This window comes from Cynocephalus volans, chromosome 1, assembly GCF_027409185.1.
Source record: "Cynocephalus volans isolate mCynVol1 chromosome 1, mCynVol1.pri, whole genome shotgun sequence".
NCBI classification, from domain to species: domain Eukaryota; kingdom Metazoa; phylum Chordata; class Mammalia; order Dermoptera; family Cynocephalidae; genus Cynocephalus; species Cynocephalus volans.
In genome coordinates this window covers 243,230,921-243,249,162 of record NC_084460.1, presented here as the reverse complement: position 1 = coordinate 243,249,162, position 18,242 = coordinate 243,230,921, and the positions used below count along the sequence as shown (strand labels likewise).

The 18,242-nt window shown below is 33.6% G+C and overlaps 1 protein-coding gene across 3 annotated transcripts in view; it reads left to right on the top strand.

The window, feature by feature from the left end:
• LNPK (lunapark, ER junction formation factor) overlaps positions 1-18,242 on the top strand; it is a 71,066-nt gene that overhangs the window by 36,752 nt on the left and 16,072 nt on the right. For all 3 annotated transcript variants that reach the window (XR_010023884.1, XM_063100426.1, XM_063100439.1), the window contains 3 exons: positions 1,769-1,852; positions 1,935-1,986; positions 16,990-17,202. Coding sequence is in view for 2 of the 3 variants with exons in the window: in XM_063100426.1 (XP_062956496.1) it covers positions 1,769-1,852; positions 1,935-1,986; positions 16,990-17,202 (349 nt within the window). In the remaining variant the exon portion in view is untranslated. The remainder of the gene's footprint in view (positions 1-1,768; positions 1,853-1,934; positions 1,987-16,989; positions 17,203-18,242) is intronic.

Below are 18,242 nucleotides of genomic sequence, written 5' to 3'. Positions count from 1 at the left end.
AAACTACAAATTCAGTTGCTCAGTTGCACAAACAATATTTTAAGTGCTCATTTATCACATGTGGCTTAGTGGCTACCATTATGCTAATATAGACCATTTCCATCATTACGTAAAGTTCTATTACATAACACTGTTCTAAAACAATCAAACATCTAATTTATAGAGATTGGGGATTGGGTTCTTTGATATTTCATGTAGATTATATAGATTTTGGGATATATTCTATCACACCTTCTTTCTACCCCTGTTCCTCATTTTTTTTCCCAACTCTAAAGTGAGATTACAAACATTTCCTTTACATAAGAAAATTCAACTTGCTTATTTTGAGAATGTATCATAATTTTGAAGTAATTAAGAAAATATTTTAGTTTGACTGAACTAAGGGTTAGTAAATCATTAATCTAAGCACTTAGCTTCCTAAATTTTGAGTGTTTAATGAGGAATCCATTAACTGCTATCTGGTAACATATTTTTAACTAAATTTTAAACTCAGTAAACTTGCTGTGGGTTGCATTTAAAAATTAATATATAAATTCACACACACACATACACACACACACACACAAACCGGGGGGGGGGGGGAAGAAGATATAACAACCACAATTATTTGAAGTTGATACAACAAGCAAACAGAAAGGACATTGTTGGGGGGGAGGGGGGGAGGGAGAAGGGAGGGAGGTTTTGGTGATGGGGAGCAATAATCAGCTACAATGTATATCGACAAAATAAAATTAAAAAAATAAATAAATAAAAATAAATAAATGCATTAAGACAAAAAAATAAAAATAAAAAAAAAATAAATGTCCTTTGGATTGAATATGACATTTAATGAATCTAAGTGGCTATCAGTGGTCACTGAGGAGGAAAATGTCATGTTCTAGTTTCTGCAAAAGCATTTTATCCTACGCATTAGGTATTTGTCATAACTATGATTGTCTTGTACTGAAGTCCAACTTTTTCTGATGTTTGTCCATAACTGCTAAAATGATGTTTTACTAGTAATTTTTTTAAGTTAAATCCTAGTATTAAGCTGTAAAGTGACTTGAGCGCATTGTAAATAAAATGCTATAATAATGAAACGTTTTAATTACTTTCCCTAGTGTGAGTATAGAACTCAGTTAAAATTTTTCCTTAAATTCTATGTTCAGTTTTCTTTTCTCTGAAGTTGTTTGAATCTAAGTAAAAATAAGGAGGGGAGGGGTTTGGCTTTTAAAATCATTTAAGCAAATTCCATGGCTGTTTTCCCAGTTAGTGAGTTTTCACTGCATTTGCAGCAAGCTAATTGCTTTTGCTAATAAATAATCTAAAATCGATGCTGACAGCAGTTAATTGGCACAGAGATTTTATTTTGTAAAGCTCTTGGCTAACGACCTTCTTTAAATTAATAGCATTAACTGCTATGAGGAAATAAATCTGAGGAATTGCCTGTCATTTGCTTGTCATGTCTAATAACTTCCAATAATGATGGCTGATAGATTTTTGCACATTCCATTATTGAAGTTGGTGCTTGTAATTATTCTCCTCATTATATGTAAACAATTAGCAATATTTGGTATTTCCTTGCAGTAAAGCTGTTAAACACAAGGTAACGTATTAGAGGTTAGAAGCCATTTAAAAATCTGGATTATAATTATTTGAATGTAGGAAGTCTTTCATTCTATCTGGTTATATTAAGTCTTTTACTTGAATACTTTCTGAATAAGACTTATAAAAGTAAGTTCTGTGTGTGTTTTAAAATGTGACAACTTATGGAAATTTTTGTTTGTAGCTTGAGGAAGTCATGGAAAAAGAAACTTATAAGACAGCTAAATTAATTCTTGAAAGGTTTGATCCAGACTCAAAGAAAGCAAAGGTAAGGCTGTGATATCACTACTATTTTATTATAAATTGTGTGTTGTAATAGGTCACTGTAATAACATTATTGTAATTGACAGGAGTTTGAGCCGCCATCTGCTGGAGCAGCTGTAACTGCAAGACCTGGACAAGGTAAATAACTTTGTAGAAACTGCTGCTGCTGTTGGAAAGATCCATATTTACCCAAGTGAGTCCAGAAGTGTGTCGGAGGTGTGTAAAAACTTATGTAGAAAGCTTTTATGTTAATTTATACTTGGTAATTTGGGATATGTCTTGGGATGGATGGCTATAATTTTAATTAATTTTGATTTTATGCAAATATGTTGATAAATTAGTATATTGAATGTCTGTTAACATTAAACATATAATTGGTTTTAATCTTTTGAAATTTAAGTAATTTCACCAATAATTTGTAAGATTTTTTTCTCCCTTCAAATAATAATCTTTTGGAATATCTGTTATAAAAATCCTTACATTTTTATGATTTATTTTTGAGGAATGTACTGAAGATTGCTGTCAAAGTTGAAATTTCTTCTAAAGAATACTTTTAGTTAAGAAGAGAATAAAATGACTTAGAAATGAGAAAGAAGAAAATTGAATTCTGCTATATAATATTAACTCACTCATTTTGAGGTTGCATTATATTATTAGTGAAGTCATCACTATTATGTCATTAAATATTATGTAAAACTTTAAAAGTCATTACTTTAAGTGGCTACATAAAATATTCCTGACTGGCAGGTGGAAAGATATTCTTGAGTTTGCATTGCCTTTCACCTTTGTTCTTTTCTCTAGAATCTAATAATATAATTTGTAAGACTTTTGCTGTAATGTAGAATATACTGCTTTAAAAAATTTAACTTCCATTTTTGTAGCTCATCAGAATTACAGCCTGTAAAGTTAGAATGACATTTAGAATTTTAAAAAGTAAATCCTTTTATAAATATTCATAAAGACCATGGATATTAAATAAGTCATAATCGTTTTAGATTTTCTTTTCTTTTCTCTTTTTTTTTTTTAAAGATGACTGGTAAGGAGATCTTAACCCTTGATTTGGTGTTGTCAGCACCACCATCTCCCAAGTGAGCCATAGGCCAGCCCTTGTTTTAGATTTTCTAATTGTCAGGACTATGTGAGAAGATTCCCTTCCCCACCCCCATGTTCTATAAGTAGGATTTTGGTTTATAGATATATTAACCTTTTTTTTTTTAACCTGTTCTTTTGATAAAAGTTAATGTTTACATCTGATTAAAATAAATTAGGCATATATACTTCCAATGAAACTCTTACTTTTGTAATCAGATTAAATTTTTCTACAACTTGTACTTCTTTCTAGCAATTATAAAAAAAGAAAATTGGCTTAATTTTTGGCCTTTAGACCAAGTTTCTATAATATCTAAAGCATTTTAGATAACTGGTATGTTTCTTCAAGAATATGTTTTAGTTGAATTTGTAGAAGCAGAGAGTAGAATGGTTGATTTTCAGGGGAGATGGAGGAAGTTGAGAGATGTTGGTGAAAGAGTACAGAGTTTCAGTTATGTAGGTGAATAACTTCTAGAGATATAATGTACAGCATGGCGACTATAGTTAGTAATACCGTATTGTATACTTGAGACTTGCTGAGAGAGTAGATCTTAAGTGTTCTCACCAAGCACACACAAAAAAGCAACTATGTGAATTGATGGATATGTTAATTAGTCTGACTATAGTAATCATTTCACAGTGAATAAAAAATATTTTTAAAATAACCTTATTAAATGTTTTTTTTTTTTTTTTGTCGGTTTTTCGTCACCGGCACTCAGCCAGTGAGTGCACCGGTCATTCCTATATTGGGTCTGAACCCGCGGCGGGAGCGTCGCCGCGCTGCCAGCGCAGCACTCTACCGAGTGCGCCACGGGCTCGGCCCTTATTAAATGTTTTTTAAATGTGATTTTTGCAGAAAGCTATTGCTGTTACTTTTTTTTAAAAAAAAATCTGTTTTTTCTCTCTCATTAAAAAAAATAAGACTTATAATCCCCTTTACTAACATTCTTAAGTATTTATTAATATTTCGGAAACATAAATTATTTTAGGATTCTAAATTTATCTTTTCTTAGAAACTTTGCAACCCAAATAAATTTTTTCCTTCTGATGTCATGTTGCAATTATAGAAAAACCATTGCTGGTCTCTACTTTGTATTCCTGTAGCATTGCTTTTTTTGGATATTCTTTTAGGGAGAATAAACATTTAGCTGTAATATAAATGAATTGTTCATTTAAAAAAATGTATTGAATAACTGTTATGTGCAGGTACATGGGGAATAGATAAATGAGTATAACATGATTTTTGACCTTAAGAAACTTATAATCTAATTTTTTTCATTTAAAAAATATTTTTTCTGGAGTACACTATTCTAGTATACCTTACTCTTCTAGGTAGGTAGTAATTAATTGCTTTTTGGAATTTTTTCTTAACTTTAAAAAAATTTTATATTATTTCTTAACTTTATTCTACTTTTTGAGAATTATACTTTGATTTTGTTGTTTTAATTTAATCCTGTTGAATATCTTTTAGTTTCCTATTATTTTTATAGGTGACTCAGTCATTAATTTATTGGTTTGTTTAAGTTCTGTGTTTCTGTGAGTTTAAAGTCAAGTCTTTCTTCACCCGTCCTTCCTCCTTCCTTCCTTTTTTCCTTTCTTCTTTCCTCCCTCCCTCCTTCCCTAATTTTGTTTTTTGAATTTAGCCTTTTTCTGAACTTAAACAATAGAAAGTGGAAAAAAGTGCTAAAAGAAGTATAGGTGTACATATGTGGCCCTTAAAAAGATTTGCTCTCCACAATGAATCTAATTGTGGTGTTTTTATTTTACTAGTTCTCTTGCATGATTGCTGAACCAGAACTTTGATTCTTGTGTAGTAGGCATGTTTCTTTTATTTTTTAAAATTTTTATTATTATTATTATATTTTATTGGTTATGCATATTCATGGGGTACAAAGCCAACCATCACTACTGTGCCACACATGTGATGGCCAGATCAATACCATCAGCATGTCAGTTACCACAGATTGTGATTATTCCGTTTCCCCCACCCAATTAATCACCAACCTCCCCCCCCACCCCATTCCACAACCCTAGGTATGCTCTCTTTCTCTGCGAATCCAACACACCACTGTGTTCTTTATTTCCTTCTTTTGTTCTCTCTTAGGCCCCACTTATGAGGGAGGCAATGTGGTATTTTCCCCTCTCCACCTGGCTTATTTCACTCAACATAATTTTCTTCAAGCTCATCCATGTTGCTGCAAATGGCAGAATTTCATTGTTTTTTATGTCAGAGTAGTTTTCTGTGTTGTATGTATACCACATTTTCCTTATCCAGTTGTCTGTCAATGGACATTTAGGTTGGTTCCATATCTTGGCTATTCTCAATAGAGATGCAATGAACATGGGAGTGTAGGTATCTTTTCAACATGATGATGTCTATTCATTGGGCATGTACCTGGAAGTGGGATTGCTGGATCATATGATAGATCTATCTGTAGTTTGAGAAACCTCCATACTGTTGTCCATAGTGGTTGTACTAATTTATAGACCCACCAACAGTTTAGGAGCATTCCCTTCTCTCTATATCCTTGTCAGCATTTGTTATTCTCTGTCTTTTTGATTATAGCCAGTCTAACTGGAGTGAGGTGATATCTCAATGTGGTTTTAATTTGCATTTCCCTGATAATTAGTGATGTTGAGCATTTTTAAAGTGCCTTTTGGCCATTTGTATATCTTCCTTAGGAAAATGTCTATTCAGCTTGTTTGCCCATTTTTTAATTGGATTATTTGGTTTTTTTTACTGTATAATTGCTTGAGTTCCTTGTGTATTCTGCATATGAATCCCTTGTTGGAGGTATAGTTTGCAAATATTTTCTCCCACTCTATACATTGTTGTTTCACTCTGTAAATTGTTTTCTTTGCTGTGCAGAAACTTTTTAGTTTGATATAGTTCCATTTGTTTATATTTCTTTTGTTGCTTGTGCTTTTAGGCTCTTGTTCATAAAGTCTGTGCCCAGTCCTAGTTCCTGAAGTGTTTCCTGTATATTTTTCCATAGAAGTTTTATAGTTTCAGGTCTCATACTTAACTCTTTAATCCATCTTGAGTTGATTTTGGTATATGGTGAGAGGTGCAAGTCTAGTTTCATTCTTCTACAAATGAATATCCAATTTTCTCAGCACCACTTATTGAAGAGGCAGTCTTTTTCCCAATGTATGTTTTTGTTGCCTTGTCAATATCAATTGGCTGTAAGTCTGTGGGTTGATTTCTTGATTCCCTATTCTGTTCCACTGGTCTGAGTGTCTGTTTTTATGCCAGTACCATGCTGTTTTGGTTACTATAACTTTGTAGTATAATTTAAAGTCAGGTAGTGTTATGCCTCCTGCTTTGTTTTTTTGCTCAGGATTGCTTTGGTTATTCAGGGTCTTTAATTGTTCCATATGAATGTTAGGATTGTTTTTTCCATTTCTGCGAACAATGTCATTGGTATTTTGATGGGGATTACATTGAATCTAGATCACTTTGGGTAGTATGGACATTTTCACAATGTTAATTCTTCCAATCCAAGAGTTTGGGATGTCTTTCCATCTTTTTGTGGCTTCTTTAATTTCTTTCAGTAGTGGTTTGTAGTTCTCGTTGTAGATATTTTTCACCCCCTTGTTAAATGGATTCCTAGCTATTTTATTCTTTTGGTGACTATTTTAAATGGGCTTACTTTCTTGATTTCTCTTTCTGTTAAAAATGTAGTAGGCATCTTTCTTTTATTTTTTTTTATTACTGAGTTGTTAATGATGTATACTATGCTGAAATTGATTATAAATTTTGAGGATAGTATTCTTTGATATTTTAGACAGGTTAGCCTGCCTAACCTGACCTCCCTCACTCCTTTCTAATAGATTTTATTTTTAGAACAGTTTTAGATTTACAGAAAAATTGGGTAAATAATATATAGTTCCCATATACTCTTGTACCAAGTTTCCCCTATTAACATCTTATATCAGTGTGGCATATTTGTTACAGTTTGATATATTATTGTAAACTAAAGTCCATAGTTTATTCAGATTTCCTTAATTTTCACTTGATGTCCTACATTACATTTAGTTGTCCTGTTTTCTTAGGCTCTTTTGGCTGTGACACTTTCTCAGACTTTCCTTGATTTTGATGACCTTGACAGTTTTGCCCTGAACCTTTTTATAGGGAATTTTTATCAATGGGTGCTTAATCTTAGAAAATCAGGGTCATCATTTGATATGAAGGAATATGAACATAAGAGTACATATTAGTACGTATGTAAGTTAAATAGAATTATATGCTGCTTAGATGCTTAGTATTTATTACAGTTCTGTAGAAATCAGGGACTAGGAGATAGAAAGACTTTATATTTATATTAGATTAAATAGTAATAAAATCTGGACTTAATGAAAAATTTAGATGAAATTTAAGTAAAAAATTTAAATGGAATTTGGCACAGTATACATTCCTGAACAGCTTTTATAGGATAAAGACATCTAGATATTTGGGGATGGTGAAAAACTTACATTTCTTTTTGAGGTTTTAATTGGTATGCAGGACTACATTTGACTTTTATGCAGTAATTTCTGATTTATTCATTTGTTTTTTTCAATAAGTATTTACTGAATGTCTGCTATCTGCCAGATAATGTTTTAGGCTCTGAAGATATAGTAGTAAATAGTCAACAAAATTTCTCTCCCTTTGCCAGTGGAAGATAAGAAATTAGTGCTGGATAGAGGAAAATAAAGAAAGGATGGTAGATAGGGAGAGCCTTGAGTGAGGCTGGGTTGTAGTTTTAAATAGGGTTGTCAAGGAAGACCTCATTGATAAGGTGACGTTTGATGAAAGACATGAAAGAAGTGAGGGTATGAGCCACGTAGATATCTGGTAGAGGGAAGAACATTCCATATTGAGGGATCAATAAGTGCAAAGACCTTGAATGGAGAGTATGTTTGGAGTGCTCTAGAAATATAGGAGACCAGTATGACTGGACTAGATTGAGTGAGGAGGAGAATAGTAGGAGAGGGAGCAAGAGAAGTAACAAGGGGTCATCTCATGTAGGGCCTTGTTTAATGTCGACCATTGTAAGAACTTCAGTTTTCAATTAGTTTTTTTTTTTTTTTAACTTTTTTTTGGGTTTTGAGCAGAGGATTGACATGATCTAAACTATCCCTTAAAAGGAAGGTTACTATATTGAGAAGAAGCTGCAAATGGAGCAAAAATGGAAGTAGGGAGACAAATTGGGAAGCTATTGCAGTAATCCAGGAAAGCATTGATAGTGGCTTGGACCTTGGTTAGTAACAATGGAGGTGTTTTTTAAAAATTAATTAAATTAATTTTTAATTAAAAAAAATGGAATCCTCTGCCCTCTAGTTTAAGGTGGTTTAAGTATAGTCAAATTCTGCATATATTTTGAAGGTTTCTTGATGGATTAGATATGGAGTCAGAGGACGAGGAGTCAAGAATGACCTTAAGGTTTTGGTCTGAGTAGCTGGAAAGATGGAGTTGCCATTTAGTGAGATGGTGGAAACTGCAAGAGGAACACTTTTTGGAAGGGGGCTGAAATGAGGTAGTGAAATTGGTTTGATTTTGGACATGTTAGGTTTGAGATACCTATAAGACAAACATTTAGCTAGAGATTCTAAGAAAGCAGTTGAATATGAGTCTGGCAAATAGGAAATATCTGGGCTGGAGATAAAAGTTTGGGTGTCATTAGTAAGTGGATGGTATTAAAACTGTGAGACTGGATGCAGTCACCAAGAATGTAACAGAGGAGGAAGAAGATAAGAGAACAAAGGATCTCACCCTAGGGCACCTTAACATTAATACGTTAGGGTAATGAAGAGAAACCAGAAAAAGAAACTGAGAAGTGGCCAGTGAGATAAGATACCCAGGAGAATGTGGAGTCTGGACAATAAGTGGAGAGTGTTTCAAGGTCGTGATCATCTGTGACAAATACTGCTGCCAAGTAAGTTGAGGGTCAAGAATTAACCATCAATCTTAGCAATGTGGAGGTCTTGGTGACCTTGAAAAGAGCAGTTTTGGTGGAGGAATGGAGGCAAAAGCCTGATTAGAAAGGATAGGAGTAGAAAAGTTAGAGACAATGAGAAGAGAGAACTCTTGAATAAAAGGGAGTAAAGGAATGGGTGATTGGAAAGCATTTTGTTTGTGTGGGTGAGCATGCTGTATGAAAGAAATAATTGCCTGTTTGTGTGCTACTGGGAATGGTCCGGAAGACTTAGAGTAATTGATGATATAGGGGAGAGCAGGGACAATTGATTTGGAACTGCCCATGAGTAGGCGAGAGGGGGTGCAATCTACTGTACAAGTGGAGAAATTGGCTTTTGATGTGGCAGTTCATCTCTAGTAATGAGGGAATACTGACAACATAGTCAGATAGAAGTAGGTGGTGGGAGTTGTGTTCTGATTTTATTTATTTTAGTGAGGATGAGTTTGGGAAAGATGTTTTTAGGGGCTTGAGGAAAAGGTATGAAATGGTTCTCTAGGAGAGTTAGAGAGTAAATGGATTAGGGAAATGTAGGAATGCCAAGATAACCTAAAGACCACTTAAAATTAATGGTCATGAATTTGTAAACATGACTGTGTGTTTTTCCAGTTATGTACACCTGCATGGGTGCAGGCACAGAGTAGGCAGATGGTTGGTTTTAACCAGGATCGGGGTTTTGCCTAATGAATTTGGTAAGGTGATGAAGGGGCAAGGAGGTGAATTGTATGCAAGGGAGTGATTATAATAATACATTATGGAATCTAAGATGAGCATGAGGGAAATAAGGACACGAGATGAGTGATGGACAGTCCAAAAGGTGTTGGTAGTTATAAGAGTCTGCAATTGTGGGCCAAGACCTATTCTTTTATGGCTCTTCAGCTTAGAATGGGTTTTACGTTTTTAATACATTCTGAAAAAATAGCAAAGAAGAATAAGAATATGCAATAGAGACCTTGTGTGGTCTGCAAAGCCTAAAATGTTTACTATCTGCCCCTTTACAAAAGAGGTTTTCTGACCCATCAATAATGAATAATTAATGGATTGTAGAACCCCTTGGGGTTGGAGGTTGTAAGCTAGAAAGGTTAGTGTGGCTTGAGAGTGGGATGCTTAAACTTGAGAGGTGAGTTGTTATTGTTTGTGGCAAAGTTCTAGGACTAGATTATGACCATAGGCATGAATAACTGAAGTAGACAGAATGATCAGGTTATTGGAAGATGCCATCTGATAGTTAAAAATGAATCCATAACAGACCTTCATATATATGTATTTTTTAAAAGGTAGCCCTTGCCTTTGTATACAACCCTGCATCTTTACTAATGAAATTAACAGAAGAAAAGTCAATTTTATCCTGCTACAGCTAAATTTGAAATCAGTTTTTAATGCAGAAAAGTTTAATGGTTTTAGTGAATGGATTACTACTTCTTATTTAAGTAGGTTTTAGGGTTTACTCACTTGTATTCCATGGCATACAAGGGTACTTCAAAATGTTCACGGAAAAATATAATTAAAAGATATAATGAATCTTTCCATGAACTTTTTGAAATATTCTTGAATATGGAAGATTAAAGTAGAGATTATAAATCCTTTTTGATCTTCATAGCAAGTGGAATATACTTCATATTTTGTTGTTTTGGGGGCTATATGTTTGATTAAGGGAATCTGGAAAACACCTTATAAAATATTAAATTCACTTTTGGGGTGTTCTTTACTTAAGTGTCAAATCTGTACTGTTACAATGATCTATTGTGTAACAAACCATCCCCAAACTTAGTGGCTTAAAGCAGCATGCCATTTATTTTGCTCACAAATTTGCGGTTTGGTCAGGGCTTGGTGGAGACAGCTCATCTCTGTCTCACATCATCTGTTTGAGGTACTTTATTGGGGCTGGAGGATCTACTATCAGGATAGCTTATTCATGTGGCTGGCTACTTGGTGCTGGCTACTGGTTCCTCTTCACACGATCTCTCTCTGGGGTCTCTCTTGGGCTTCTTCCTCATGGGTGGCTGGGTTCTAAGACTAAGCAGCCCAGGAGACAGGAAGTAGTTCTGGAAACTGGCACAGCCATATTCTCTTGGTCAAGCAGTCACAAAATATAGTTTCAAGGGGAGGGCACATAGACATTTTCCACCCTCATTTGTTAGGAGGCAAGTCAAAGAATTTTGGAATCTTATTTTAAGATTGCCACATACACCGTAATATAGATAATAAAAGCGTTTCTATTGCTAACCATTTTTCAGTGTTTATCTCAAATGCCACCATCACCATGAACTGTCTCTTCATCCCATCATTCAGTTTAATCCCCCTCTTCTTGGACCCTCCATAGTACTTTATTGGCTCCCTTTTAATGGTTCTTGCATTAGAGTATTTAGTGAGTTTGTCTTGTCTTTGCTTGCCATCCCTGTATGCGACTCTGAATCCTCTTTAGTGGTGTGTATCATAGTGCTTTACTCATAGTGGTTGCTTAATAATTCTGTTGAGCTGAAGGAAATTAAACTTTTTTTTAGAATTCCTGAATTTTGCTAAAATGTTGTAAAATCGTAATTTACCAAATGAGACCTTGGTGAACTGCAATGTGAGGTTGTTTAATGTTGAGACAGCTAGAAGACAGACCAGATCAGAAATAAATCATCAAGGGGATGAAAAAAAATAAATATTAAGGTAAAGAACTATAAAGAATGTGAAAAGCTGAACTGAAAAGTAAATTCAACTCAGTGCTGGCAAATGGTATATATTATAAGCAAATTGTTTGCTTGACAGTAGGTTTTTTGTATGATCACCTGAAGTTAGGCTGAGATTCTCAATGCAGCAGGCAATACAAGTTCAGCGGATTGGCAATCTTAATTCCATCTGCAATCTTAATTCCCTTTGCAGTTTGCAAAACATATTTATAGATTCTGGGGATGAAGACATCTTTGGGAGGCCATTATTCTGCTTTTCACATCATGTAAATTGGATAATAGGCAGGTGGAAATTTAATATTGAAATGTAGGAGGAAAGTACATTAGTTTCGTAGACCTTTATTAAGTTTATACTAAGTGCCAGTTATCTTGCCACATCCTGAGGCTACAAAGATGCAGTCCCTTGCTATTAGCTCTTGGTTAAAAGCGATGTATACATATAAATAAATAATCCTTGTGTACGAAGGACCACAGCAAAGGTAGGCATGAATCACAGTGCACATGAAAACAATATGCTGTGAAATAACTTGCTATGAAAACAGGGTTGGGAAAGTACTCTTCAGATAAAGGGTTTGCACTACATATAAAGACAGGAAGAGAGAAACAGCTTGGTACCATGAGGGACTGCAAATGGTGCCATTTCCCTGGAAAAGGAAGGTAGGGCTCATGTGAAGGAGGAGTCAAATTATAAAAAAATTTGCAACATTTTGGAGTTTGGGACTTTATCTTAAAATGCAACATGGAAAGCCATTGAATGCTTTGAATTTTAGATCAAGTTAGCATTTTAGAAGGAACCCCTCCTTTTTTTTTTTTTTTTTTTTGGTAACATGGAGAATGGATTGGAAAGAGCAAGGCTGAGACATAGAGGTAATTAGGATATCATCTAATACAGGTAAGAGATGAAGGCTTCTAGTAGATAAAGTTGTGGCAATGCAGTTGAGGAAAAGCAATAGTTTTAAGAGATAATTTAGGAGTAGATTGATAATTTAGGATAGATTGATGGTAATTAGGTTCGGAAAGTAGGAAGAGGAAATCTAGATATTGTCTAGGTTTTTGGGTTGGGTAACTTGTTAAATGTTAATGTTTTAAGCAACATAAGGAAGGAACGCAAGAATTGAAGTAGTGCATTTGTGTAGACGATAATGAATTTGCTTTTGGATCTGTTGAGTGAGGATACATTCAGGTGGTGAGGTTCATAGGTAGTTGATTTTTCTCATGTGGAGCTCAGGAAAAAGGTCAAGATACAGATTAGAAATTGTTGGGAGGTACAGGTGATTGTTACTGAAACCATGAGATTGAGTGAAATCGCCCAGGGAGAGAAAATAGAATAGGACCTGTGGTAGAACCCTAGGGAACAGTAACATTTAAGAGTAGATGGAGAAGGAGGAGCCCAGAGGAAAAAAAAAAAACCCGGAAAGAATGATCAGAGCTAAAAGGAGAACTAGACTAGATTGGTATCTAGAAAGTTAAAATGTGGTGGTGGTGGGGGGGGATCCTACTGTCAGATTCTGCAAAGGGTCAAGTAAGTAGAAGACTAAAATGAGGCCATCGAATTTGCCAGGCTGTGTAATAGAGACAATGTGAGCATTTTTGTCATACAAACTGAGATTTGAATCTTTTGAACTTTTGGCAAGTCACTTAGCTTCTGAGCCTTGGTTTCTTCTTTTGAAAACTGGGGATAGGAGTTATCCAAAAGGATTGTAATAAATATTAGATAAAATTAGTAAACTCATGTAAAGCACCTAGTATAGTTCCTAGCAGATAATAGGGATTCGATAAAGAATAGCTATGATAATAATATAGTGATGGTATTATAAGTTTATTGGTGAACAAAGCAATGATACTTTGGTAGGTAATACTGTGATAATTAAGAAGGATAACAAAAACCAGATTGAGCTGGGTTGAGGAGTGAAAAGTGGGGAAGTTTTTGTTTTTGTTTTTGTTTCCAGAAAGCTTTGAAAGAGGTCATGGAGTCATTTTTGATAACAAAAAGCTATTGACCTATTGAGAGAACAGTTTTAGTAGAGAAATAGGGTAGATGCTGAATTTGAAGGAGCTTGGTATGAATAGGATGTGAAGAGGATGATTACAGTGAATATAGACTTTAGAAAATTTTGAAAGTAAAAGGAAGAGATGTCAGATGCATGGTTTTTGTTATTTTGATTATTTAAAGGAATCAGATTAATATAAATCCAAATAATATAGACCTGAAGACAATAGAAACTCCTCTGGAGATACATCCCTGTGCTTCTGCTAACTACATCTCATAATCACACTTAGAAAAAGCCAAATTCACACCAAGTTTAAAAGTTTCTACATCTGCATATGTGAGTCATTCATAGGCTTAAAGATTCCCCCAACCCCTTACTAAAATTCTAGTTATTGAAAATTTTTCCTATGAGGCTTAGAAGTGGACACAGTAGTTCAGGAAGCCTTTGACTAGTATTAGGGAAAAATCTGAGGATTGCCTTTGTAGTTCTGCCAACATTCTCGATTTAAAGAAATTTGAAACCCAGTGGCTCACATAAAGAACTGGCGGTATCAACTTGGATGAAAATCCAGGCCCCATAACTATTGTATGGTGTTCTTCCTACTGCAGCTTACTGAAACAAAGACAAAACCTTCTGCAAGTATAAAAAGAATCAGTATTTTAAAATCTGATGAATTTGGTATGATTATATTATAGAACATTCATCTCAGGAATTATTTAATAGCAAGATAGAGTTGCACATTAAAGTTTTTACATGAATTGTGAATTTACGCATTTGAACAAGTTCACAAATAACTTTAGGAAAGCATTTAATGTGTAAATTAGTATCGTTTAAAAAATTACTTTAGAAATTCTAGATTGTTGAGCTTTTGATTTATTGTAACCTTTAGAGTAAACACTACTTCTAGTTATTAATAGCTACTGTTTATTATGTACTTTTCATGCGTTCTGGCTAAGCTCTTTGCCTTGATTTTCTCATTTAATCCTTACAACAACCATAAGAGGTAAGTATTCCCATTATGAGGAAGTTGAATTGAGAGATGTTATCAACTTGGAAAAGCCTGCATATACAACTAGTAAACAGAGTGGAGCTAAAATTAAGATAGTTTGATCCCAGAATCTCTGCTCACAACCATACTGTTTAATCATTATTTTAAACTTTTTCTTCTTTTTGTTTACTGTAATATAGGAGTTTTTAAAAAATCTCGTTTTAATTCTATTTGCTTCATTTTGAATTTAAAACCAATAGAGGCAGTTCATCTTATTCAGTATGATTTTTCTTGAGCATGACTGATCATTAACTAAGGTGTTGAACGAGAACTGACCTTATGTATACTCCTTATGATTTTTTGCCAGATTGATGTGGAATGCTTGGTAACTCTTTTTGAGAGGATTGTATTTTATATTTGTGTAGGAAATGTTCATTATAACCAATATGACTACTTTGTTGAGTAATAGAAACTTTTTAGGGTAATTAATACAAAACATTTGTGAATGACAAGTAGCTAAAAGTAGATAAATCTTCAGATATTTTACGTTGAGACTACCAGAATATTTCATAACATTTTACCAAATATAGTAGCTATATTTTTTGTGTTATGCTTTACCTAAAAATTGGCTGAAAAATGATTTGCAGTATTTGATGCCTTATTTTTTTAATTAACAGTTTAAGTTACCAAATGTAAATATGAGTTTGTTGATCTTAGTACCTTTTGTAGCATTTAATGGCTTTTCTACTATGTAGCTACCTATGTTAAGGTGGTGAGTAAATGGGATGTGAGTAAATGATAATTGTGACCAGCTAATTTGCAGGAGATGTTAGGATATGATTAGTCCAGGTAATATCTGAAATTTTCTGTATAAACTGCATGGAAAGTAAAATATAAAGAAGTTTCCATTGATATTGTGATTGTGTACTTGTAATGTATTACTGCAGTGGCTTGGTTAGAAACTGAATTATGAGCCAAGAGAAAAATTAGTTGGTTCCAGTAATTACAGCTAAAATCTTTTGAAAATACTTTGTGTGAAAACACGGTCATATGAAATAATACATATTTAGTAAATATGAGCTATTAATTTACAGATTAAATAAGATTAAATTAATCTTATTTAATCCTCATAACAATTCTATAAGTTAAAAATATTATTATCCTAATTTTACAGATAAAGCAAAAAAGGTTTATTGAAGTTAAGTAACCCATCTGAGGTCATGTAGCCAGAGCCAGGACTCCACCAAACCTTTCTGACGACAGAGCATGGTATTTTAGCTAGTGGAGTAGATTGTGGTAAACTGAGATCTGACACTAGAGCTGTACTTTGAATTGCAATGAACTTGTCATGAAAATCTTTAATTGTCAAATAGAGTCCAAGTATTTTGCTTCTGGAAGTATGCATTTTTAGTATTCATGCCAATTAAAATATAACTTCTTTAGTTTCAGCCCACTAATTCAGGATTTGTGGTAATGTAGAATTAAGATGTTATAAGGGCTTTTAAATTTGAGATCTAACCACTAACATTGAAGTAAGATATTGGTGGGAATGGGAAATGATAGAATTTAATTTTATATTATCGAGTAGGAGTCATGAAAAGTTTTCTGTAAAGGGCCAGATAGTAAATATGGTAAATGGCTTTGAGAGCCATATGGTCTCTCTTGCAAGTACTCAACTCTTTGAAAGCAGCTATAGACAATATGTAAACAAAAGAGCAGGACTGTGTTCCAATAAAACCACAAAAACAGGCAGCAGCCTTGATTTGGCACATTTGGCAACTCCTGTTACAGAGAATCTTGTAATTTCTGCAATTAAAAGCTAAGATTTATTTATGATGAAACATTGTTTATGCAGAGTGGAAGTTTTCCTTTACTAAATGTTTTGGCAAAAAGAAATTTACCAAAGAGATAGTAATATCCATAAAGGAGAATGGGATAGTACCTAGAAGTAAAGAATACTTTTTCAGCATTTCTATGACTGCTTAAATTAATTACTTCATAAATTATTTAATAATTTCAGAACATACTTATTCACTTAATGCTTAAAATTATCCATTTTTTTTAATCTTGAAAAAGAAATTTGCAATTTGGAATTTTCACTAGTTCTGATAAATGTTTCCTTTATCAAAATTAGGAAAGTTTATTGCAAGAAGACTTCACTTGTAATTGGGTGATTTTATTTTATTGAATTTATTTTGAAAAGTGATATCAGCAGACAGACTTAGATCAAGGCTTGTTGTATAATTGTGTAGTCGAATTATAGGTTCAGAAATGGATACTCTGTTTTCAGTGCTACAATTTATAGATTTCTTATTACAAACAGTTTTAATCCTACGATGCCTTTTGTTGCACAAAATTTTAATAAATGTAAGTCATTTGTGATATTGACTAACATGGTACTTTGGATATTAAATCTAGTATATATTTATTCTTCTCAGAGATACGTCAGCGAACTGTAGCTCAAAGAAATCTTTCTCCAACGCCAGCAAGCTCTAACCAGGGCCCTCCTCCGCAAGTTCCAGTATCTCCTGGGCCAACAAAGGACACTTCAGCCCCTGGTGGACCCCCAGAAAGAACTGTTACTCCAGCCGTACCATCAAATGTGTTACCAAGACGTCTTGGATCTCCTGCTACTTCGGTGCCTGGAATGGGTAAACAGAGCACTTAATGTTATTTACAGTTTATATTGTTTTCTCTGGTTACCAATAAAATGGGCCATTTTCAGACAGTATGGAAATGGCATTTCATTTGGAAATAGCAGAGCAGTTATCTGATTAAGCAGGAGTTCCATATTCAATTAGCCATAACTCTTTACAGCTGGCACCTCGTGACACTGAATCCTATTTCTTGAGCTCATTTAACTGTTATAGCTTCTTTGTTTAAATGGCAATAAAACTTTGTAGTATTCTGTAGTCAACAGTATAGCATATCTTTATATATTCAACTTTAGAATGGCTCCAGATTTATATAAAGTGAGGATGGAAGAGAACACTTTTGTAATGTATTCATGTTTTTTGCTAAACCCTGCACGTATATTTTTAAACATGACAATTAACATATTTCAGGAAGAATATTCCCGTATTTAGTGTGTGGTACACAATATTACTTTTGTTAATATGGGCTAATAGATTTTTTTTTTTTAAGTCACAGAAGCTTAGTATTTTCTGATAGATACTTTATAAAGTTCTTTTAAATTAACGTATTCCTTTTACTATTATTTCTTGGATTCTTTTTTTTTCAGTGTGGTAGATCTCTAGGGGAAGATCTCATTCTGGAGTATAACAGACTATGTTAACCTGCAGTTTCTTTTGGAGAGTGATTGAAGCATGGAAGTTCACTGCTTTAGCAGATACCATTATTTTGTGTAGATTTCCATGTCAGACTATTGAATATGATAGATTATTTATTTTATTTGAGGATATTTAATTCTAATTTAGATTACTTTGTTCTTTCATGACTAATGACTAACATAATTTATGATGATTTTGAGGCTAGGTGGTAGTTGATATCAGATAATCAGGATTTATGTAATAAAGTCAATAAGAAATCTAAATGTTACTTATTATGGCAGATTTTTTCCATTTTTCTTCCAAAAAAAAGCAGCATTAGATTTTTGAAGACTAGATAACTAATAATTTATAGACACATAAAGCTAACTACCAATGAAATGTACACAAATCTTATAACTTTT